Genomic DNA, 23,309 nt, shown 5'->3' with positions numbered 1-23,309 from the left:
CCGACAGCAGAAACAGTTTTGCTAGAAATCTGCCTATTTGTGAAGCATTTGGCCACTAAACCATCTTGTTCGGCAAGTCCGTATCTATGCTAATTGCAGTTATAGCATCTATCAGAAAACTGACACAACTGCAGAAATCTCCATGTTTCTTCCAGCCGTGGCTGTAACAAGTGGTTCACCGTATCTCTTACTAACAGTAAGGCCTTATTTTCTTCCTCAGAGACGTAACTGGCGTTGAGCCATGAAGTCTATATGTGCAGGAAAAGTGGAAGAGTTGCTCCACCTGCTCCAAAGCGGGAAGGGACGATGCTGTACCCTAAGACTCCTCACAGAGGGTTAACATCCCACAGGCCCCTGGGCTGCGGCCGGGTAACACTGCCCAGGTCCCCGCACAGCGCTCCAAGGGGCTGGCAGCGGTGCACTCCAAATGGCACAGCCAGCCAGCGCGCGCCCGCTGCCAGCGGTGCCCGCGCCGCCGGGCCAGGTGCGAGGCTGCGGCGGGCAGCACTACGCATGCGCGCTGGCCAGGCCGCGCCGCGCCGCGCCACGCCCTCCCCCCCGGCGGCGCCCTGCGGGCGGGGCCACCAAAGGAGCAGTCGCGCGGATGCAGTTCTTCAAGGCTCCCGCCGCGACGGGGCGGGGCGGTGCTCGCGCAGCGCTGGGCATGCGCGCGGGTGCGCGCCGCGCACGGTGCCGTTATTGGCTCCTCACTGCTTTTCGGCGGGCGGAAGCGGAAGTATATGAGTGTGCTCTCACTTCCGGTGAGTGGGCGCGCGGGTTGATTCGTTCTGCCCGGCTGACTCGTCTGCCACCTCTTCGGAAATGGCGGGTGAGTCCCTGGGCCTGGCTTGCCCTGCGCTGCTCGGCTGCGTCCTGAGGGATGACAGGGCCTGCAGTGCCGCTTTGACCGCGGCGGGGGGCCGCGGCGGCTTGGGGGAGCCGGTCTGGGCGCAGTCCGCCCCTCTCCGGGAGGGGGAGCGGGGTACCGGGTCCGGTCTGCGCTGTTCCCCTCCGCCGTGCTTATGCGGGCGCGCGCAGGTGCTGGGACGTGGGGCAAGGAAGTGGAGTGCGAGCTGGGGGCGGCCGTGGCGGGACTAGTGGGTGCGGGTGGCGTTGAGGGCTGGCCGCGGTGAGCTCCGACCACCGGAGAGTCAGGTGCTGGGGGTGGGGCTGACTTTCTGCCCTCCTGTTGCTATGGTTATGCTGCTGCTCGGCGGGCAGGCAGGTAGGCATCCTCGGGCTCACAGTCGCTTAGTAGTGGTAAGCCAGAGTGTGTCTCCATGATCACTAATTTAGTGGGGGTGGGAAGGGAATCAAAAACCCAAACTTGCCTTTACTTTAAGACTACTACCTGATGTTAGAGGAAGAACTTTCTGGTAAGACTTCTGGAATAAAGGGGAAGCTGGATTTGTGAAGCACTTGAAAAATATCATAAGTGAAACATGTTTTCAGTGCTGAACTATGCTTTGGAAAACAGACTAGATGTAATCTGTTTGTTATTTCCTTCTGGGTCTACTCTGGAACAAAGTGGTAACTATGTAATTGCTGGTGGCATACATGCCACTGTAGCCCATGAACACCTGTTTATGAAAACAACTTCATGCAAATACTTGAAATGCCCTGAAGCATGTTACTTAATGTGTTCTTTAAAAGAAACATGTTAGGCTGAATACTTAATCTCTACTTAGAGCTTTCAAATATGTTTTGTTTGTAATAGCTTAGAACATTTAACTGCGTTCACTGTAATGCCCTTCTTTCTTGGAGAGTAAAAAGGGAGATAGTTGTGATCTGTTTTCTAGTTGTTGTTTCTAGTTCCACAACAGCATTTGAGATAAATCGCTATATTCCTTTTATACATTATAGGTTTTTTTTTAACCTGCTCTTTCAGTATTTTTGGTGGGTTTGTGTTGTGTTTTTCTGGTTTTGAGAACCTTTTTCTAAATATGTTCCTTGAATAATAGTGACACATAGATTTGTACACCATTTAATTCTTTAAAAGATACATCTTTTTATTCAGGACTTACTGCTATGGAGAAGAAGCTGGCTGAATACAAGTGTAATACAAATGAAGCAATTCAGCTGAAACTAGGTAATGTCACTTTTAAAATATTGTGCATTTGATACTGGAATATTTTAGTACCTTCTTAAGAAACTTCCTTAAAAGTCGGGTGGATTTAAGTATAATATGTACTTATTAATATAAATGTACAAACACAAGAATAGAAATACACAGTCTAGTTTTGCTGAGACTGCAACGATTAAGTACAGCTATAGAAATTCAGTCTTGTCTCTGCATAGTAATGTTATTAGCAATTTATTAGCATGTTACCAGAGTGCGTTGGAATTATGTCTTATTTTCTTGAAGTATTATGTCTTTTCTTCTCTAATCCTTATGCCATGTTGCAGTTCTAAGTATGTTGTCTTCATGGTGACCATAGCAACAGAACTAATTTCTTTAGTTAGAAATATCAGATTATTTTTTTTAAACATCTTTCTCTTTTTCATTGAAAGGAAAACACCAAAAGGAAGAAAGACTCTAAAGTGTTGTTGGGTTAGGTTTTCTGCTGCCCCATCTAGATTACACAAAACAATGAAAATTGTTTAAAATGTGGATAGAAAAAAACTCAATTTTTTGAGGACTGTTTATTGCGCTCTATAGTTAATTTGCTTACTAGGACACCCAGAATACAGACAGAACTACTGAACTCTTGGTGGAGTTGCTCATATCTCAAACTTACATGCAGCAGTAATGACTTAAAGAATAAGGCATACCTGTCTAACTTTTGATCTTTTCAGCCCTTCAGCCATTTGTTCCCTTGAGCAGTACAAATACTATAATTTAAGAAAATAAAAGTAATGAACCTGTGAAACACTATCCTGAATTACTACTAGCAATCTATTCTGTATAGTTTAGTAGCATTTTTAATACAGAATCACCTTCAGCTTGTGAGCCAAAATGTCATTATAACCAAAATACTTAAGTTTTTAAGCCACTGTAATTGTGCAATATTTCCCTTGCTCTTAAATGTTATTTCAAAAATGGTTTTATGACTGGATCTATCATTTTATTTTTCTCTTCCACTTTTCTAAAACTAAAGGAGTGAATGAGACATAGTGACATCTGAGTGAATTCTGTCTGAAAATCCAAGGAACTGCTATACCAGGCTTCAGGGGGACTGCTAGAGAGTTTTTAAATAAGGTGCCCATTGCCCATTTCACCTAATATCTTTAGCTTCCTTTTTTCTTTCAGAGAGTATAGATGTTCCACATACAAATTACATTAAGAAAAATGATGAGAAGCTGCAAAGTGGTGCCATTTAAGAAAAGTCATGCATTTCCCACATGCCTATAAAAGCAGTCATACACTGTCCTCTTCAGGGTCCTAATTTAGTCTGTGGTGACAGTTCAGAATTGCTCTTTAGTTATTGTTTTATTTCTTTTTTTTGTTGCTTTTTTTTTAACACTGCCACTTGGACTCAAATGTATTGCTCATAGTTAAACCTGAGAAGCCAAGGGCAACTGTTCTTTTGCTTCTGAGAGGGCCAAGCTTCTATCTTGTCACTAAGACACTCCTCATATGCATTTTTCTCCTTGAATAATTCCTTTCTAATATTATCAGAAACAAACTTTTCTTAATTTCTGTTTTTACTGGAGTAAAGCAGCAATAAAGCTGCAGTTCAGTATTCCACATGCTTTAGAAAAAAGCTTTAATAGCAATATTAACTCATACAATATTGTATGCTCATGCAAATGCCATATTATCTCATTCAACAGAAAAAATAGGTAACTGTCGTTTTGAGCTACTTGTGCCTTGTTAATGTGGCTGAACTATATAACTTTAATGCTTAAGTTAAGAGTTAGATCCCTTCCAGTTGCAGGTAACTGTAAATACACAGCGGGTGTTTGGGAATCAAGTTTCTCAGTCTTCTAAAATTTTTCCTAGAAAATCCTACTTTAACCTCTAACCTCATCCACTAATCATACATCATATATTTTATGATGGAAGAACTGCTGTAACTCCATATAATGGAGTTACATTATAAATGCTTGTTGGGTAAGTTACTGAGTTTGAGTAGATGCCATTATAGTGAATATTTTTACGTTACCAGAAAAGACCTTTTTAAGTAGGCTTTAAGGAAAAGTAAAGAACCAGGAAACAAAAAATCACTTAATTATTTTGGTAATATTGGTACAAGGACCAATATAGTATTGGCGCAGTGTTCTGTATGTATTCATGCTGATTCTCCAAAACTTTGACATGAAAGTAAACGCACATAAACATTTCTTTCTATTCATGACTCCATGAAAACGCCCTACAGTGAAGAGTACTCATCTGCGTGTAGAAGAATGGCAGAATGAGAAGGCAACATTGTTGACATGATTGATCTGGCTTACTGTGGGGATATCTGGCTGAGCAGTGCCTTCAGTGCTCAAGATAAAGTTAAAGGCATAACATTCAGGGGAGTGAGGTATATGAAATATATAAATCTGTGTCAATTTCTCAGTTTTAATCTCTTTAATGATTTGATCTCAGATCAAATAACATGCATCTAAATTGAACAAGATGTCTTTTTCATTTGTATGCCAGCCTAACATAGAAATGTTCATAATTGAAATTGTCTGACTGTAGTGGAAGAACACGTGAACATCTGCCAGGGAATCTGTGGATAAACAAACTGGAGCTGATAACTTGGTCATGCTCTTTTTTTGTTGTTTCTTCAGTTCGCTTTCCTGAGGATTTGGAGGATGACAACACAACATTTAATCCAGAGTATAGCCATCAAGTGTTCGGAGACGAGTAAGTTAAAGCATCCAGAGTCAAACTGATAGGTCCAGAAGAGGAGAGTTGCTTCCAAATTGTTAGAAAACAAGAAACCCTGCTATACCAAGCTATTTTAAGTGACACAGCAATACTTCAGTTTTATGACTATACAGTGAAACTGTGGCCTTGGTGCTTAGCTTGTGGTTTGAGCCTGTAGTCATTTTATATGGTATTTTAAGGTAGATTAGCAGAGAATGAAATACCTGATCTTGCAGTGAGCTTGTTTAAGTGGGTATTGTGTTCATGGCATTTCTCAAAGATTAAGAAAAATTACCAATTATTGCTAATAAGTTTCACAGTAATAAATACCAAAAATGTATATCTAGCAACAGTATATCAATTTTTTTCACTGTTACATGGGATTTTTAGTGAATAAAACATAGAAGTACTTACTTAAACCCATATTGTTGGCTGTTCTAGATAATTGAATGTTAACTTTATTGAATTCAGGGGTTTATTTTCTCTAATATATACACTTCTAACCAGTTAGACATGCAGGGGATACAGAAACTATAGAATCATTTAGGTTAGAAAAGACCTTTAAGATCATAGAGTCCAACTGCAAACCTGGTACTGCCAAGTCCATCACTAAACCATGTCTCTAAGCACCACATCTACATGTCTTTTAGATACCTCCAGGGACGGTGACTCTACCACCTCCCTGGGCAGCCTGTTCCAATGCTTGACAAGCCTTTTGGTAGACAAATTTTTCCTAATACCCAGTCTGAACCCCCCCGGTGCAACTTGAGGCCATTTCCTCTTGTCCTATCGCTTCTTACTTAGGAGAAGAGACCAACACCCACCTTGCTACAACCTTTCAGGCAGTTGCAGAGAGCAATTGGTTTCCCCCAAGCCTCTTCCTCTCCAGGCTAAACAACCCTAGCAGTTTCCTCAGCTGTTTCTCAGAAGACTTGTGCTCTGAACCCTTCACCAGCTTCATTGCCCTTCTTTGGACACACCCCAGCACATCAATGTCTTGTAGTGAGGGGCCCAAAACTGAACACAGTATATGAGATGCAGCCTCACCAGTGCCAAGTACAGGGGGACAATCGCTGCCCTTGTCCTGCTGGCCGCACTATTTTGATAGGAGCTGGAATGGTCTTGGCCACCTGGGCACATTGTTGGCTCAAATTCAGCTGGCTGTCGACCAGTGCCCCCAGGTCCTTTTCTGCTTTTCAGCCACTCTTCCTAAAGCCTGTAGTCTCGTGCGGGGTTGTTGCGACCCAAACGCAGGACCCAGCAGTCAGCCTTGTTGAACCTCATACAGTTGGCCTCAGTCCAGCCTGTCCAGAGCTGCCTTGCCCTCCAGCAGGTCAGCACTCCCCCCCGAACTTAGTGTCATCTGCAAACTTACTGAGGGTGCACTTGATCCCCTTGTCCAGATCATTGATAAAGATACTAAATAGAACTGGTCCCACTACTGAGCCCTAGGGAACACCACTTGTGACCAGCCACTAACTGGTTTTAACTCCCTTCATACCACTCTGGGTTCAGCCATCCAGCCAGTTTTTACCCAGTGAAGAATATACTTGTCCAACCCATGAGCAGACAGTTTCTCCAGAAGAATGCTGTGGGAAATGGTGTCAAAGGCTCTACTAAAGTCTGAGCAGAAAAGTGTTACTTCTTTTTTTTCCTAAAGTGTCATTTAATATTTTCAGTAGGGTGATATTCAATAATCTGGCCATAGTTTAAAACAAAAAAACAAACCACTATGGAAAATCCCCATGCATGTGTCTGTGGACTTCTTGAAGTAGTTAAGTTTCTTAATTTCCAGTTAATTTAAAAAGCATGCTAAGTATTCCAAGTAGGATGAACTATATATATAAAGATGTAGTAGTCTGATTTTATTACAATCTACTGCAGCTATCATTGACAATAATTATACTTTCAGTAATGGGAGCACTCTCCAATCTGTCAGTAGAACTACCAACCAAATTCTTGTTCTGGCCCTTATACTTCAAATTTTAAATTGTAAGTGTGCTACCATAAAAGAAAATCTCAGTTTAAAAAAACTTAACAACGCATTGAAATATCAAAAAAAGGAACCTGTTTCTTTGTGACTGGTACCATATTCTGCCATTCAGTGTTTTGCCTGAAAAGAAATTCTCTCTGCTTCACAACAATATAGTACTTAGGTTCAGGCAACTCATATTTTCAAAGTGTAAAAAAGGCTTTTGTATTCTATACTTTGCATTTACTTGCTTCTAGTTAGATTGTATACCTATATAGAAACTGTCCACCAAGCCCACACTTAACTGCTATGACTGGTTATTTGTCTGTGTTTTATACAGTATAAATTGCAGTAGTGTGTTCCAAATTATTACACTATGCTGTAAGTTTTCATAAGGTATTGAAAAACATCAATGCAGTATTAGCTATTTCAGGTATTCTTTCTTGAGCTGTCACAGTAAGGACACAGACACTGCCTTACTGTGTTCAGGCACATGTTCTGTTTCTCCACTAGAGGAGCAAATAACTAGTAGAAATAATGTAAGGCATTATCTCTGTCTAGATAGTGCGCATGCAGTTTGATCCCCTTTTCCTATTAGGAAACTTAGTATACCTCACTGGGAAGGATGGTGCAAACCTCAAAGCATATTAAATGAAAGCTCTGTGATGCAAATGTTTTGCTGTGTATAGCATTCCTGATTGTTCTGTTCTTCTTCCTCAGTGAAGTTGCTTTTGGATACAAGGGACTGAAGATCCTCTTGTACTATATTGCTGGTAACCTGTCAACGCTCTTCCGCATCGAATATACATCTAAAGTTAATGAAAAGTTTGACTGTGTGGAGGTAAAGACAGAACCAGACTTGCACCTAAAATATTGTTGAGAAGGTTTAGTTGGGATATGGACAAGTATTCTAGATTTAGTAATTGCCCACCCAAAAATGATTTACATTAAAAGCTTCCTCTGTTGCTAAGCTGAAAATAACTTCAAACTTCATCTATACATTTTCCCATTGTTCCTCATTTAACTGCAGTACCATCAAAATTGTGTCAAACGGTACAATCAAACATGAGATGCTAATACCAAAGCCAGTTCCACAAAAAAAGACCCCCAACAACTTAGCAAGACTGTATTTTTGTGTTAACTGTCTCCAGGAGGAGGACTAACATTGGTGGGTTTTTATGTTGAAGAGAATTCAGGAAGAAGGAAAAGGATGTTTCTGTAAACACTTCGTGAGGTAGGGTGCTTGACTGTGTCTCTTTAAATGGCAGGTGTGGAGAACAAGTATGGCAGAAATGAGATTAGAAACTTCTGGTTAGGTATCATGTGTGCTTTATGCATTACTTAAAGGAGTACAATAATACAATTACCTGCAGGGTGTTTTGTTTGGTTTTGGGCTCTTACTTTTTTCTTTTTTTGCCTACAGCTTTTCCAAGCTTATAAAAAACTTGAAGAAAAGCTTTTTCCCTCCGCCCCGCACACACACCCCCACCACTTCTTCCTATATGCTCTCAGAATATTTTTGAGAACCCCACAAAAGCTAAGCTAGTCAGTCTTTCAGCTAGCTGAAGAAAGGTATATGGAACTTAGAAATAGGAATAAAATACTTTATTAAGAATGTTTTTAACCATTACATTATTGTATAATTACCTGTACAGTTATTTAGAAAAAAATTAGTTTTTCAGAGTGGTCTTTGATATATTAAGAAAACTTAATATCCTCTGAGTTTTACTTCGTCATAAGGAAGAAAAAATTGAGTTGATTTCTTTCCAAAAGAGCTACTGGTATGGTTATTGATGAGTCTTCGTAATACTCTGTATTTGCACTGACTTCAAATTACTCTGCCTGAGAAAAGTTTTTTTTTTAAAAAAAAGTAAATATCTTTATGACTTCAAGCTGTATTTTAAGTTCCCAATTTCAAATTAATCAAGTTTATTTAAATATTTTCAAGGAAAGGGCTATTGTAAAGCAAAAACCATTGGAATCACTTTTGAATGAATTTGAATGTTGAACGAATTTGCCCAAAAGATTTGCCCTTCCTTGTTCTGAAGTTGTATTAGAATATACTTAGTTCAACAAGCTAAGTGCCTGGACATGTCTGAAATACTTGTGAGGCTAGGGCAACATTATCTTAGGAGTGAATGATCTTCAATCTTTAGAAGGTTTTTAGAAATAAGGAAAAAAGGAAAACTTGTTGGCAAAGTAATAATCATATTAAAATCAAACAGTCCAACTTCTCACCAGCATAACTTCAAAATCATGTCACAACAGGAATCCACACCATAGGGCCTTTTTACTTACAGCCTATCTATTTTCTGTACAAATGGCAAAGCCCCTTTACTTCTCTGGAGGTTTGTGCAAGCTAAAGGAAAGATCTGTCTTGCCCTAAGTGCACTCTGCAACTTTTTTGAATGCTTGGAATCCTTGCTTCTTTCAGGTCCTGTTTTCTATATTTAATTATTCCTCCGATTGCTTAAGGGATTGAGATGGGGACAAAAAAAGACCTTTCTGAGCGAGGCTTCTCTATACTTTCCAGAGTATCCATAGGTTTTGACTGAATCGGAAGAATAGGTAGCTTACCCTGTGCTTCACTTAGTACTGTTAACAGTGTACATCCAAATAAGCTGATCATGTGGCTATATGTAAACCTAAATAGGAAAAAGGTATGGTGGTCATCAATCTTGTTCTGCATTTGCATTTGCCATTAATTTAACCACCTTCAGATATGAATGCAGTTGCAGAGATTAGAACATAAACTGTCATTACAGCAGGGTGTCAATTTAAACATATTAACATTTACTTTTTGAGGTTAACTGTTTAGTTGCTGATCTTGGTTCCTCCAGGATAATTATACTAAGATGCAGACTATCTGCTATACATGACTGTTGATCTTTGTGTTGTGAATAGATGGTGTTTAGGAAAGGACAGCAGTTTCCGCATTTAACATAACTGGTTACAAGGGAGAAGTTAGTTTTATTGCTCTGCAAAGTTATTCACAGCTTAGGATTTTGTATCTAAATACCCACACAAGCCCATTCAACAGCAGGTGGTTTTATTCAGTGGTAGTAGGTTTGGTTCCATTATTGCTAAAGCAGCTGCTACAGTCTCTGCTGGGGACTTACAGAAATATTTGCCCCAATACCAATATTTTTTTCTCCAAGATCTTTTCAAACATGAGGTAAAAGATAAGATCCTGAAATGTCAAGAGTCAGAACTCCAGTCATATTTATGCATCTTAGTATCATCTCCTTAAAGATGGATCTAAACCATGGTAGTGGGGAAGGCTCAGCAAAGTATGATCATGTTTTGAACAGAAGCTGGCACTTCATTTAATGAAAATAGAAGTTATTCCTTGAGTGGAATTGATCCTTTCAAATATCTGAAGAGAGGCTGCTTTCTTCTGGTGTAAATATTAATAGCCTTGACCTCCAAATTGCTTGCTGCTTTGAGATTTGCAGCTGTTCAAGTATCTTCCTTTTCATCTGCATTTTCTGATGGGGCAGGAGCGAAGTATTTCACTAACCTCTGAAATAGTCTTTACTATAAATGTACTTGTCTTGCTCTGCAGCTGGGCTAACACATTTGCTTGACACAAAAGTTAATGAAAAAGTGTAATTTTAGTATTTGGCATCCTTTTTTAAGCAGTACTACTGATCACTCCATTGCTCCCCACTGGAAATACATGTAATTGTTGTAGAAATTTAGCTTTCAAATATTTTTCTATAATTATTTTAAATTAAGTCACTTTGAAACAGCATCTACATGATACACAGATGTTATAACTGCCTGTTAGTGCAAGAATAATCTCTATATTGAAATTACGCAGTCAAATGCTATGTACAAAGAGACACTCCCCACTTAAGTAGTACTACTACAAATGAAGTTTAGTTACAAGTCTATACCAAATTCCCCATCATCACCTTACATGATTCTGATTATGAAGGTTATACATTACAGACAGTACCTCCATGAACCATAAGCTCAACAGCTCTCAGCTGGCTTCGTTCAGGTTTTTGCATGCTTCATTGTAAGTGCTTCACCTCTGCTTAATACTGCTGCAGTAGTCAGCTGGATTGTTCTTCTGGAAAGGAACTTGTGTATCACCGTTGCCTCCATGCCAGTTGGTAAGATAGGACTGCCTTACTCTGGCAAAAGAAATTAACCTCTCGCCAATATCAAAGAAATACACATGGGAAAGGCAGTAAACTAATTTTAATAACTGCTTAGTTTATAAGCACTTCAGAAAGAAGTGTTTGGAAAGTGCCTACTAAGTAATGGATGTTTCCATTAAAAAGAACAGGTATTAATGAAAACAGGTATTAATGAAACAAATTCTTTGTATGCTGTTGCTATTTCAAGATTCCAGTATTCCAGGACTTACTGAAAATTAGATCAGTTAAATTTATGCCACCACTCAAACTGAGGATTCTGGGATTTCCTCTGTGAGAAAGAGAGATCTTATTAACCCTGAAAGTAACTGAAGAATATGGTTTCTTTTCTTAAATTATGCCAGACTCCATTTCAAGTGGAGAGAAATTGTAGGAGGCAGTAGCTGAAAATTTGTTGCAGTCATACAGAACTAATAAGAATTATCTACTGCTTTATCTGCTAAGCCTCTGTTCTCATTATTTAATTCTATTTTATGGAAAACAAAATTTTTCTGTGGTGGGAGCCAGATTGTCTTACGTGCTTTCAGCAGGTTGGAAGCTTGCCTTCCTTACCACTCGTGAAGAAACTTAGAATTGTGAGGGGAGCAAAATTACTTAAACATTATTTATGTAATACTTCATACTGTATATTCACCCTTTTTAGGTACCTTGCACGTAGCTTAAGTTATTGAACTGATGCTTGAAAGTATTCTTTTAATTCTAGATTATTTTCACATGCTCTTTTCAGATATATAAAATAAATCGCTACACTACAGATTCTTAGTTGCAGTTTCCTACAGCTTTGACAGCAGTGCAGTTTAAGATCTGTGTAAAAAATGCACTTGCACAGTTTAAAAAAAAAAGGCATTTCTAAAATGTGTTCCATACTATTAACCTTTTCTTTATGTAAGTCATTGATTCTGGGAAAAAATGGCTGATTTTGTGTAACGCAGTTAAATCACTTAAGTGTAAAGAAAATGTTTCACTAATATTGCTCTAAGAAGAATAGCAAAGGTTCCAATAAACGCATCTCTTTTGTTTTGAGAATTAAATGGATGTAAAGATTGTACGCATGTTAACTGGGTTCTTACACCAAGTATTGTAGAGCTATATTTTAATTGCTTAATAGAGCTCTCTACAAATATAAATATAAATGTTGGTAGTACCAAACCATTAAGAATAAAACTTGTTTGTGCTGAACTACATCCATCTTTCTCTGCACTAAAAATGAAACTGAATGATAAAGTGCTATTCATTTGCAGGTGCATTGCTTCTACTTAAGGGACTATAGTTGAAAGGACAGGAATTAGTAGCATGTTGTATTAGCCTTTTGTAGTGTATTTTGTTCTAAGCATCTTAATTTCCCTGTTTTGAATGCTAAGTAGCAAGGGTCTTGGTTTTGAACTAATACCCATCATGCATGTAAACGGTGTGAAAGAGCTGCTTAGTAAGTTAACACAAAGTGTTCTTGTGTCAGCCCTTGTGGAAATAGATACAATACAAACATTACAGCTGAACTCACGGCAAACTCCATTAAGTAAAAACCTGGATTCATTGTTCAGAGGAAAGTTTGAATTGAATGTAAGCTCATTTTGTTGAATGTAATGTCAGGCTTTTAGGGGTTGTATTGAGGAGTACGGTTTTGTTAAGTTGAGACCAATTCATTAAGTTTTATTGCCTGGTGAGAAGCAGTAATACGTTATTGTGAAACTTCATCAAATATTCATGGTTAAAAAGGAGTAGTAAATGTATTCAATCAAGTGGTCTTTTTGGGGTCTGAAAGGGATTATGAAGTCTGCTCAGCTGATAGTCTCTAACTTTCACTTTGGTTATCTGAAAAGAGTAATTTTAATCTGAGTTTAATTTTGGGGTCAGAATATTTTGTCTTCCCCAGTATGTTAGACCACAGGTGAGATTTGCTGACAGTATCCTTAAATTATATTTTTATTATGTTAAATTTTGTTTTCAGTTTTTTCTTTGATTAGAATGCAGGATGTTGTCTTCAGAGTTTGTAAGGTGTTTGCTGCTGATCCTATAGGCAGGCATTTCAAGCAGGAAGACACAAGAATGCAAGTGTGCGCTAGCTGTCACTTTCCTATTTGGGAGCTACCATTTTTGATCTTTGTCCCTTTTCTTCCACATAGTTTTGCTTCACCTAATACCTCTTGTAAGCTGCTTGTTTGGGAACCTGTGTTCCACAAGGCTGTGTAGGTCTTAGAGAATTGCTGACTGGGAAGTCTTAGCTTCTGAACATGCTGCACTTTCAGAATAACTATCAGCACTATTAGGTTTTGAATTGGACAAATGTAACAGTCTGTAACCATAAAAACATTCATTAACCTATGCTGTAACTGCAAGCTTTTAGATGCTTGTGGTGGCTGCTGGATTGTGACTTTTCTGGATCTCATCAGTGCAGCTCCTTTACTTGCTGGAAAGTCACTACTGAACACACAGGAATGCTTGAGCTATTCCTTGTCTTTTTTTTCTTCTTTCATTACTGTTAGGCCATAGCGTCTCTCTTACATACATTTCTTATACCACAATAGTGACATCAGTGCTGTCTTTTTCCAATCTTCCACTGATCCTGCCCCCTTTTGTAATCTCCAGGCAGATGATGTTGAAAGTAAAATTAGAGAAATCATTCCTCCTGGCTTTTGCACAAACACAGATGACTTTGTGTCTCTTCTGGAGAAGGAGGTCAACTTCAAGCCCTTTGGAATGCTGCTACACACATATTCTGTCCATAATGAGGAAGCTGGTGAAGATATAACATATCAGATATACAAGGTATGAGAAATAAGTTTAAAACTTGTGATTTTGAGCAAACAAATCACATTTTATTTTGCAGTGATGCATTTTCAGTAATGTTTTTGACTGTAATATATAAATACTGTCATTTTTACCAGTTTATTGATAATTATAAACATGCTTTTTTATATTGGAGAATTTAATTAGGTTTTGCATGGGGTTTTTTCCCTCTTACATCTGTGATAGGTTTCACCTGACTTCTCCTGGCTTTTTCCCTAGGCCGACATGACATGTCCAGGCTTTCGAGAATATCATGAAAGGCTTCAGACGTTCTTGATGTGGTTTATTGAAACTGCTAGCTTTATTGATGTAGATGATGAAAGATGGAACTACTTTCTAGTGTAAGTACAGTTCTAAAGCAACAGTGGACCTTATTACCTCCACAAAGCCTGCATTTTAATTGTGGCTGGCCAATTATTGGAGCAGTATAATGATATTTTTCCCAGGAAAGAAAAACCATTGTTTATGAGGCTTGAGTTTTCCTCCATTATGCTTTGGGAAAGCTTGAGAATAGAGCTGAATTAAATGCTGTTGTCCGTTAGAGCCCTGAATGTAGGCTTAAACAGTAAAATGAGCTTTGCCTGTGTTTTCTTTTACTTGCCACCTATTCATCTTTATAATAAGCAAGTGCACTGAAGTGCTGTAAAGAGGCCTGATTTATCCAAGTTGCTGCACACCAATTAAGTGAATTGTACATTCAGAACATAGCAGGTGTACCCATTGGGCCCTCACAGAGTAGCTTGCTGACACTGAAAATTCAGTTGGAGAATGGAAAAGAAAATGGACACTGCATGGGAGCGCGACTGTAATTGACCTGCTTGGCTTTCTGTTTTATCTGCAGATTTGAGAAGTATAATAAGGATGGAGCTACGCTCTTTGCGACCGTAGGCTACATGACAGTCTATAATTACTATGTGTACCCAGACAAAACCCGGCCACGTGTAAGGTAATTGGCGGTGTAACTCGTGCCTTGCCTTTTATTTCAGAAGAGGGAACTGCTGAAGTTCCCAATACTTGTTTATAATGGTGTTGATTTGTTTAAAAAAATCCCCATTATTAGCTGGCTATGCACTGATTTATTTCATTGTTCCCTTCCTCAAGCAGAGGGAATCTTAAACAAGTTTTGAATATTTAGCAATTTTAAGACTCCATTAAAAATTTTATTTTAACATGAAGATTGCTACATGTACTTTAATCTAAAATGAAATACCGTTTTGGTTTTAAGCCTTTGCATTATAAAGTTTGCAAATGCGTGCATTTGAACTGAAAATACTTTCCTTTGTCTGTAGCCAGATGCTGATCTTGCCACCATTCCAAGGAGAAGGCCATGGTGCTCAGCTGCTTGAAACAGTTCATAGATACTATATGTCTTCTCCTACAGTACTTGATATAACAGGTTTGTGTTAAATTTTTAACTCAGCTCACCTGTTTCATAAGCAACTTGTAGCATTTACAGGTTGTTAGCCTGCAAACTAACTTTCATGTTCATTTGTCAGAATTTAAATGGCCTTTTGAAGATTTAGCTTCAGCTCTGTTCAGGATTAATAGTACCCTGGTTTACAGAAGAACTGTATATAATGTAGCTCTTTAAATCCTTTACTTAGAGAACAGCACACCAGGAAAATTCAATCCCTAGCATGAACGGATTACCAGCTAATTAGCCATTTTATTGTGAGAATACACAGCTGAATTTTCCAAGAGATCGAGCTTTGTCAAATTCCTTGTTCTTCTACTTACTCCTATTAGCCAAAACTCAAAATTGGGAGCAGGGGGGACACCAACGTAAAATTGCACATTAATATTACTGTGTAAACCAAAATTTTAGAGACAGTAAAAATCTGTAGAGAACTTGTGCTCCCAAAGCATGGATTGCTGGCTGAAGGCATCCATGATATTGAAGGTGTGTGCACAAATACCTAAAAAAAAAAAAAAAAACCTTGAGAAACTTGAGGAAATGGCAGAGAAAAAGGGTATATGTGCATAAAAAATAACATAAATGGCTACAAACATGACATTTGTTCTGTGGTTTCAAGTGCAATATAGGAAGAAATGCAGTTCAAACACATGACTGTTCTAGGTAGGGGCTGTCACAGACCTCACCTTAATTAGAAATAACTCCTCCATTCTAATTAAAATACAATAGAACACTTGCTTTCATAATGCAGTGCTGCAGGATAATCCTAACATAAAGTAATCAATCTCATCATTTTAATCCAGTTCATAGGAACCTAAAGAAATATAACTTTGTTTATGCAACAGGAAATCACGTGCATCATGCATTTACTTTTTTCTTTTTAATAGTACAAAGCTTTACCTTTACCTAGCTGTTAGGATTGAGGTTAAAAAAAAGTCTTAACATGTTATTGCATAAATCATATGATGTGTTCATGGCTCAGTGCCATAAACGCAAGGTTGTAGCAAACAGTAAACATGCACTAAAATTGGTTTTATTTTCTTTATGGAATAAAGCAGGAGAAGCTTGCAGTATTTTGCATGACGCTCAAGTTATGGAAATTAAGGCTTTTACAAAATTATTTATTCTCCTTTTTGAGAGGAAATTTGGGCTGGACAATCTTGATATGGCCAGAATATTTAGTTACGTAGCCTCTAAAATTGTGAAGTAAAGCCTTTAACCATTTTGAAAAGAGGAAATTGATATATGTAACATCTGTAAATGAGCTAGTGCTTTAAAAAAAATACTTTGTTCACATTTACAAAAAATATTTTGCTTTGCTTATAGCTTGTCCTCCTAATTGACACAAGCAAAATGTATGCTGATAGTGCTTACGGTGCAGACACTGCCTTGTCTGTTTTCTAACTAATCTGAACAAAAAGGAATGGAATCAATCATCTCTGCTTCTCCAATCTCTTCTGCAGAATAAGTGCTATAAGACTTGCCATACAAGATTAGGCCACTCTGCATGAAACATTTTAACTGATAAAATAGTCATAAGCATTCTCTATCCCAAAAAATAAACTGCCAGTTGTGCAGTGCTGCATATACAAAGTAAAAACTTCTATCCCAGTCCTCCTTGGAAACTTACTGGCTTTTGATTGTCCTTAAACTACAGATTTCAACTATTTACAGTGGTCCTCAAAACTGAAGAAAAACACAGCTGGGATATGAGCTGTTTAGCAATTTCACAATGCCAGTCCACAGAAAAATGAGTGCTGGGGGGAACATGACCCTGCTACTTATTTGTAGTAGTCCTGTCTAAACAATTAAGGAAGAAATATTCACAATGTTGTAAGCATTTTCCTTCTGCATATTTCATAAGTGGGAATAAAGTTGCATATGGGACCATGTTGATGTTCCCTGAAGCTAGTTTTCAACTTTGCTGTTTCTTTTTAAAGCAACAGATTTGATAGTTATGCTGCTGTTTTAAGCAAAATGGAAGGACCTTAAAATTGTGATCAGCTTTTGCTTGGGTCCTTCCAGCCTTTTAATTTTGTATAAGCTTGCCCTTTGGGTCCTTGTACCTTTCCTTACCTGCCTTGCTGACAAAGACTATAACTTGTGGTCAATAATTGCCTTCGGCTAGTTTAGTTGTATACAGCAGGATAGTTTCACCAGTCTTTTTCCACATAGTTAGTTTGTATTCTAGTATTCTACCATTCTGTCAAACATGGAATATATGGAAAAAAAGAAAAAGGGGTTTATACATAAGTAATTTTGTTTTCCCAAGAGTTAAATTGCATTAAATGTGTATATTGACAGTCTGAGAAGTGCCTATATAATACTGTACAGTACTGCATACACAGAATATTGGAAATTTTTTCTTTCTGCAAGCTCTTTAACATCTATTGTCAAACATGTAAAACTTAGATAGTAGTACTTAAAATTCAGCACAGTTGTTCGTTTACTGATGAATACCATATCTGCTTTTGTTTTCCGTAGTACTTTGTAATTACATACCAGAGATGAGGAAACATAATGCTGATATTAACCGTGTGCTTTTTTATTCTTTCCAGCTGAAGATCCATCTGAAAACTATGTGAAGCTAAGAGACTTTGTCCTTGTAAAGCTCTGTCAAGATTTGCTTTGTTTTTCCCCAGGAAAGTTAATGCAAGGTTTCACCCAGGAAATGGTGATGGAAGCTCAACAAAAACTGAAAATAAATAAGGTATTAAATCAGAACAGTTGTAGTTGGACATTATTATCAAACTAGTAGAATAACACTTTAAAAAGAGGTGGAGACTTGGAATTCGCATGCTCTGGCTTATTTCTACAGATTTTTAGGTTGTATCTGGAAGGGAGAAGATACCTAGGTTGTGGGTTTAGGTAAATGGTTTTTTTACCTACTAATTCTGTTGATGTAATAGAATTTGACATGGTTTCCATTTCTTTCAAGTATACTTATACAAATAACAAGTGTTGTTTTGGGAATGCAGAACATTAAAGTAGCAAACTTAGAGAACTAAACAGTTAAATTTTCTGGTAATCTGCTCAGTGATTAAATTCATTAGTGAGTATGGTAGTGGAATGGCAGAGCTGCTTAATTAAAAATGTATTTGAACGTGGTTTAATGAAAACTTAGAGGCTTGAGGGATGGGGAGTGTGGAGCCATATTCAAATGTGTTCATGAAAATGGTATTGCTTGTATAAGGACACTACATTTTCAGCCTTTTATGTCTGATACCTTAAACCTGAAGGGATAAATAAGTCAGGTTTGGGTTTTTTAACAGTATCTAAACATATGCTAGCTAGTGTAGCAAAGAAACCACCTTATTTTTGTTCTGTTGCTCAGCAAGAGGATACTTAGTCTTCTGTTTTCATACAGATGCAATAGTTAATAGGAATGTAGTAGCAACATGATTTTTTTTTTCCCAGATGTGATACTAGCTGATCCTAGTTCCAAAAGCACTTCAGTTTTCCCATTACTAATTCTTTTGTTTTCTTCCCTAGTAAACAAAAAGTTGTAAATATTATTTCATTGTCCTATTTAGAACTCCCAGGGGGCCTTGTGAAGGGCAGTAGATATACAGCAATTAATAAAATAAGCAATGTAGATAATGTTTAGCAAAATACTGCTTAGTGTTACTCTAGTTCAGTCATTCAGTTACTTGAAGTAGTTTTGGTCTCTGGCTTTCTGGACTTCATGCTGTTCATCTACAGCAGGTCCTTGAAACACCTCTACAGCTGGTGCAACACTTTGGGACATCAGGCACTGGCTGCATGGAAGAAATGGTTTTGAAGGAAAAACAAAAATGTTTATTCATTTAACCCACCAGACAGGAGGATAGGTTTGACAGAGGCTTGTCTGTGCCTATCTCCCAATAAGCTGAGGAATGACTTAATATTTCAGTATTTCTCCACTTTGAGTTCTGTTGAGTGACCGCTTTATTCAGACATGGTTTTTATTCTTTCTGTTCATTAGCAACACACAAGACGAGTTTATGAAATTCTCCGATTGCGTGCAACAGATATGGGTGATGCAGAACAGTCCAGAAGCTATCGATTGGACGTTAAAAGAAGACTGATTGGCCCTTATAAGGTGTATATGACTTAAGTATCATACTTATTTCAAGGCTAATTATACTTGATTTTACTTTCATTTCCATAAATGTAGCTGATGCCAATTATGTTGCCAATCAACTACTATTAGTTATGCGGTGTTCTACTGACACATATACAGATGCAGAGAACGTTCATGTACAGCAGTGCTGAAGATCCTGTGCTTGGCTCCTGACTCTTTTGTGCCCAGTTCCAGCAGGAAGTTACTACTAAGGCTTTTTATCTAGCTACAAGTGGCATTGTGCCCAGGTAGGCTTAAGGGGAAGAAAATGTCAATTTCTTGAAAAGACTAAAAATATGTTAGTAGACAAGCCAAAAATCTGAAGAGGTAAATGCTGTTACAAGTTTACACTGCAGACTAGGCATAGTTCAGATTCCTGTTCTACTTGTTAGCTAGGTCTTAGCAAAACAGCTTGCTAGAAGTAATCAAGCCATGTCAACATAGAATTCCATGCAGATGGAATAGAAAATAATTTCAGCAGTAAAGTTCAAGGAAGTAATAAACTTATTACGAAGTAATTTTCTTAGTTCCTATAAAGTATGTGTCTCAGGATCTTCAGTACTGTTGGTCAGTATTGCATAACCTGACTCTGAGATACAGCTTAAAAAAAAATACATATCCTAGTCGCTAATGGCATCAGTCTTTGTATTAAGAGTCAAAAGACCACAAATAAATCTAGGTTTATTGCTATAATTAGCATGTTAGTGACTCTGTTCAGTACTTGCTAAGCAAACCAAAATCCTGTTGGAAAAGTTTTACAAAGTATGAGAAATACCTTGATTAGCTTGCAAGCCTTCCTAAAGCAGCACTTACCCTGCTATACCAAAATAGCAAAACTTTGATTGTGCTCATGCAGGACTTAGCGGGGCTGTTAGCAGAAATGAGAACCCAACACTATTAAATACTTGCCTGATCTGGAGATAACACTGTGTCATGCTGAGTGGCAGGGCCTGAATCAAAACGCTTTCTGTTCTCTTTCATGAGTGTCTTGTCTCATTTGCTAAATTTGCTACAAATATGGCCATGATTTTTCAGCTAACCAGACTGTTACAATGGTTGCAACTCATTCACTCAGCACTGAAGTCCTAGGGGGGAAATCCAGAATTGCATAGGCAACTTCAATTCTTGTGCTTCTAACAGATGTTTCCACTTCAGTCTTTGCATGCAGTAAATACATTAGTAATTAATGGATTTTGTATTGCTAGATATGCGATGCTGCAGCCAACACCCTTTCCCTGATTTTGTTTCATGTTCTGAAATACAGCTGTCTTGTTTACGATAGTTCTACCTAGAAAACAGCTTACTCGTGCACTCCTCCTAAATAATATTTCCAATAAATGTTAGTCATGGTGCTGTTTTCAAAATTTTTTCAGAACTGGAATTAAATGAAGTTTTAGTAAGTATATAGTAATTGGTGAGGGGGGAGAAGCAAATTTTAGTAAAGAATCAGGAATATTACTGCACGCTCTTAATGCTGGTATCATTTTTTATATAAAACACTTGATAGTTTCATTTGAACAGTGCTGCACGGATGTAGAATAATTCCAAATTGCCACTACCTTAATTTAGTAAAAATGGTATTACAGCTATTTCCTTGACTAACAATAGCAGAAATAAAACTGTCTGCAGAAACTCCAGATGCAAAACCCTGTAGTACATCTATTACCCTTCAAGTCTTCACATTAGCAAGGAGGCTGTTGCTAAAAATACTGAGATTTTTATGTATATGGCACCACTAGATTAGAATAACTGATACAGAAAGTAAAAGTTTTAGTATCTTTGTGAACAGGGCATCACTCTAAGGTAGCTCAAAAGGTGAGCAGCTTGTGAAATTCCAGGTTCACTGTGGCTTCTCCATTTTTTAAGAACCCTGTTTTTTATGCTCATTAGTAGACTCTGCTGGTAGACATGTCTTCTTGATAGTATGTCTTTGTTCTTCATGTCATCCCTTCTGCAAGTAAACACCACTGCTGTGCAGCTTTTCTTAGTCATAGTACTTCTTTTGGGTTTGCTACTTCAACAGAGTATAATTTTCTGCCAAGTCCAATAACTTGCTCCCAAATAATCCTCTTGAAACTGCTTGGGTAAAATGTCACTGACTGTGGGTTTCAGAATCTTGTGTACCTGCATATGCTGGTACTGTATTTGGGAGGAAATGGATATTGGAACAACTGGCTATCTGAATGGTGTGGAGGGAATTTGCTTTTTACCCAGAATCAGGAACTTAGAGATGGCCTAATGCTACAGTATCAGATGTAATTGACATTTAAAAGCTGACACCTTTTTTTTCAGTGCTTATATATAATCTTAACAGATATTCCTGTTAATCAGAATTAAAATTAATTCTAGAATAAGGAGGTTTTAGTTTTTCTATGGACAGAAGCTTGCACAGAAGGTACTCATCTCTATTTTCATTTGGGAAACTCATCACACGTTTTGAGTATTGTACTCATTTTGACTAGCTAGAGCTAACGTGAATCTAAAATTTAAACAGCTATGCTACTTTTGACATCCTTCCTACAATTAAATCTTTCTTGATTATTGGCTAGAAATGTGCCTGGAGGCCTCATAAGGACTCTGATGCAGAAACTCCTTTTCTGAACTGAACTTTGGCTATGGGATCTCTGGGAGACTAAAGAAGTTTTTCTGATCTCACTCATTTACAGTTTAATCTGATCTCCACTTCTTTCTCCTGACCCTCAGCATCAATGACAGAAAGAAAACTGATTTTCCTTTGAGATAAGTGTAAAATTAAATGGAGTACAGAAGGGCGTTGATTTTGAGACTGATGTTAGAAGTAGAATAGTTTGGGGAAAAATTTGTTGTTTTAACAAACTCTTATGATTCCACAGGCATTGCAAAGATTTATTGATAAGATGCCAGGCACACATAATGCATTTTTTTTAAATGAAATATTGAATGACATTTCGCTTTTTACAAAGCGAGGGAAGACTGGAGAATGGAAGGTAACCAAGGAACTGAGAAATTCAGAAATAGATACCAGCTATATAAAAGTACATCCAGAGAAAGGAAGTACAGAAGTATTTTGAGGTATTTTTAAAAAACAGGTAAAAACACCACATATGTGACACTGCAAGGGGAACTCCTCATCTTTTTGCTGTACAAATATGTTTATACTTGTAAATAATCTTGCTGCATTTCAGTGCTGTTATTGCTAATCCCTGGTAATTTTTGAATAATTTGTAAATATTTGTGAAATGTTTTCTCTGTACAGGAGGCTTAAAATTAATTATTGATAGTCAGTTATGGGGAAATCAGTTGGCTGAACAGCCACATAATGGGACACCAGTGTAATTAATGACAGAATAGAACTAAATATCCTGAGTAGTTTTCTACAGTCTAGTTCTTCATGCCATACATCTTCAGGAGTTGACCTGATCTGTTTGGTCAAGGAAAAACTTTGAAACCATTTTTACTTCACATGTTGATTGGTAATACAGAAACTCAGGCTTTACCAGAACAGATGTCCTAATCAAACACTAACTTTTTTTCTTAGTATTAGGGACATCTTAAAGAACTAGATAATGAAATTGAATACATTTGATGAAATAGCATATTCTTGATAATTATTGGTTGTGTTCAAATTACTATTTGTTTGGTTGCATAGAAAAAGCAGAGAGAACTTGCCAAGATGAGAAGGTGTCTAAGACCAGAGGAGCTGACGAACCAGTTGAACCAAATAGACCTAAACATGCAACATGAACAGTTAGAAGAGAGCTTCCAACAACTTGTTTCAGATTACCGAAGAGTCCTAGAACGACTTGCACAAGCCTGAGGATCCTGCCTGTACAGGAAACTTGCAAATTTCTATACAGTGTTGTAAAGCACATCCTTAATTGCCACTTAACTGCAAAAAATCTCATGTGACGTTTTAATCACATTAAAGGTGACTTGTGTTTCTGTGCATTTTGAATATTTTCTATTTTTGTGTTGTAGATTTTAAAATGTTGTACTTCAGGTTTGGGGGCACTTATTGCTGAAATAAACAACGTACATTCTCAGATACAGTATCACTTCAAGTGTACAAATTTTCTTTACCCTTCTGT

General features: G+C 37.8%; 1 protein-coding gene and 1 long non-coding RNA gene across 3 annotated transcripts; one reads left to right on the top strand and one right to left on the bottom strand.

The window, feature by feature from the left end:
* The first annotated feature begins 707 nt into the window (after positions 1-707).
* HAT1 (histone acetyltransferase 1) lies at positions 708-23,266 on the top strand. 2 transcript variants are annotated; one of them, XM_080398968.1, is made up of 11 exons: positions 708-829; positions 2,018-2,089; positions 4,723-4,798; positions 7,494-7,614; positions 13,526-13,705; positions 13,946-14,067; positions 14,568-14,672; positions 15,016-15,122; positions 17,699-17,850; positions 19,105-19,221; positions 22,871-23,266. In XM_080398968.1, the coding sequence occupies exons 1-11, from the start codon at positions 823-825 to the stop codon at positions 23,036-23,038; spliced, it is 1,227 nt and encodes a 408-aa protein (XP_080255094.1). In that variant the 5' UTR covers positions 708-822; the 3' UTR covers positions 23,039-23,266. The 2 variants fall into 2 exon arrangements, with proteins under 2 accessions (XP_080255094.1, XP_080255095.1); XM_080398969.1 differs by lacking the exon at positions 22,871-23,266 and adding an exon at positions 19,363-22,864.
* LOC308068437 lies at positions 5,223-7,484 on the bottom strand. The gene is made up of 2 exons (XR_013929963.1): positions 6,292-7,484; positions 5,223-5,931 (listed from the first exon to the last, which is right to left on the bottom strand). It is a non-coding gene; the product is annotated as an uncharacterized lncRNA (long non-coding RNA).
* Positions 23,267-23,309: the final 43 nt, after the last annotated feature.

Source organism: Falco punctatus, assembly GCF_963210335.1.
Source record: "Falco punctatus genome assembly, chromosome: 8".
Classification (NCBI taxonomy): Eukaryota; Metazoa; Chordata; class Aves; order Falconiformes; family Falconidae; genus Falco; species Falco punctatus.
This window is presented reverse-complemented; position numbering and strand designations above follow the sequence as displayed.

Excerpts from the sequence above, each read along its gene's own strand:
- HAT1 (XM_080398968.1), top strand. Across the intron at positions 4,799-7,493 it reads CATCAAGTGTTCGGAGACGA|TGAAGTTGCTTTTGGATACA; the intron begins GTAAGTTAAAGC and ends CTTCTTCCTCAG. Across the intron at positions 19,222-22,870 it reads GACTGATTGGCCCTTATAAG|AAAAAGCAGAGAGAACTTGC; the intron begins GTGTATATGACT and ends TTGGTTGCATAG.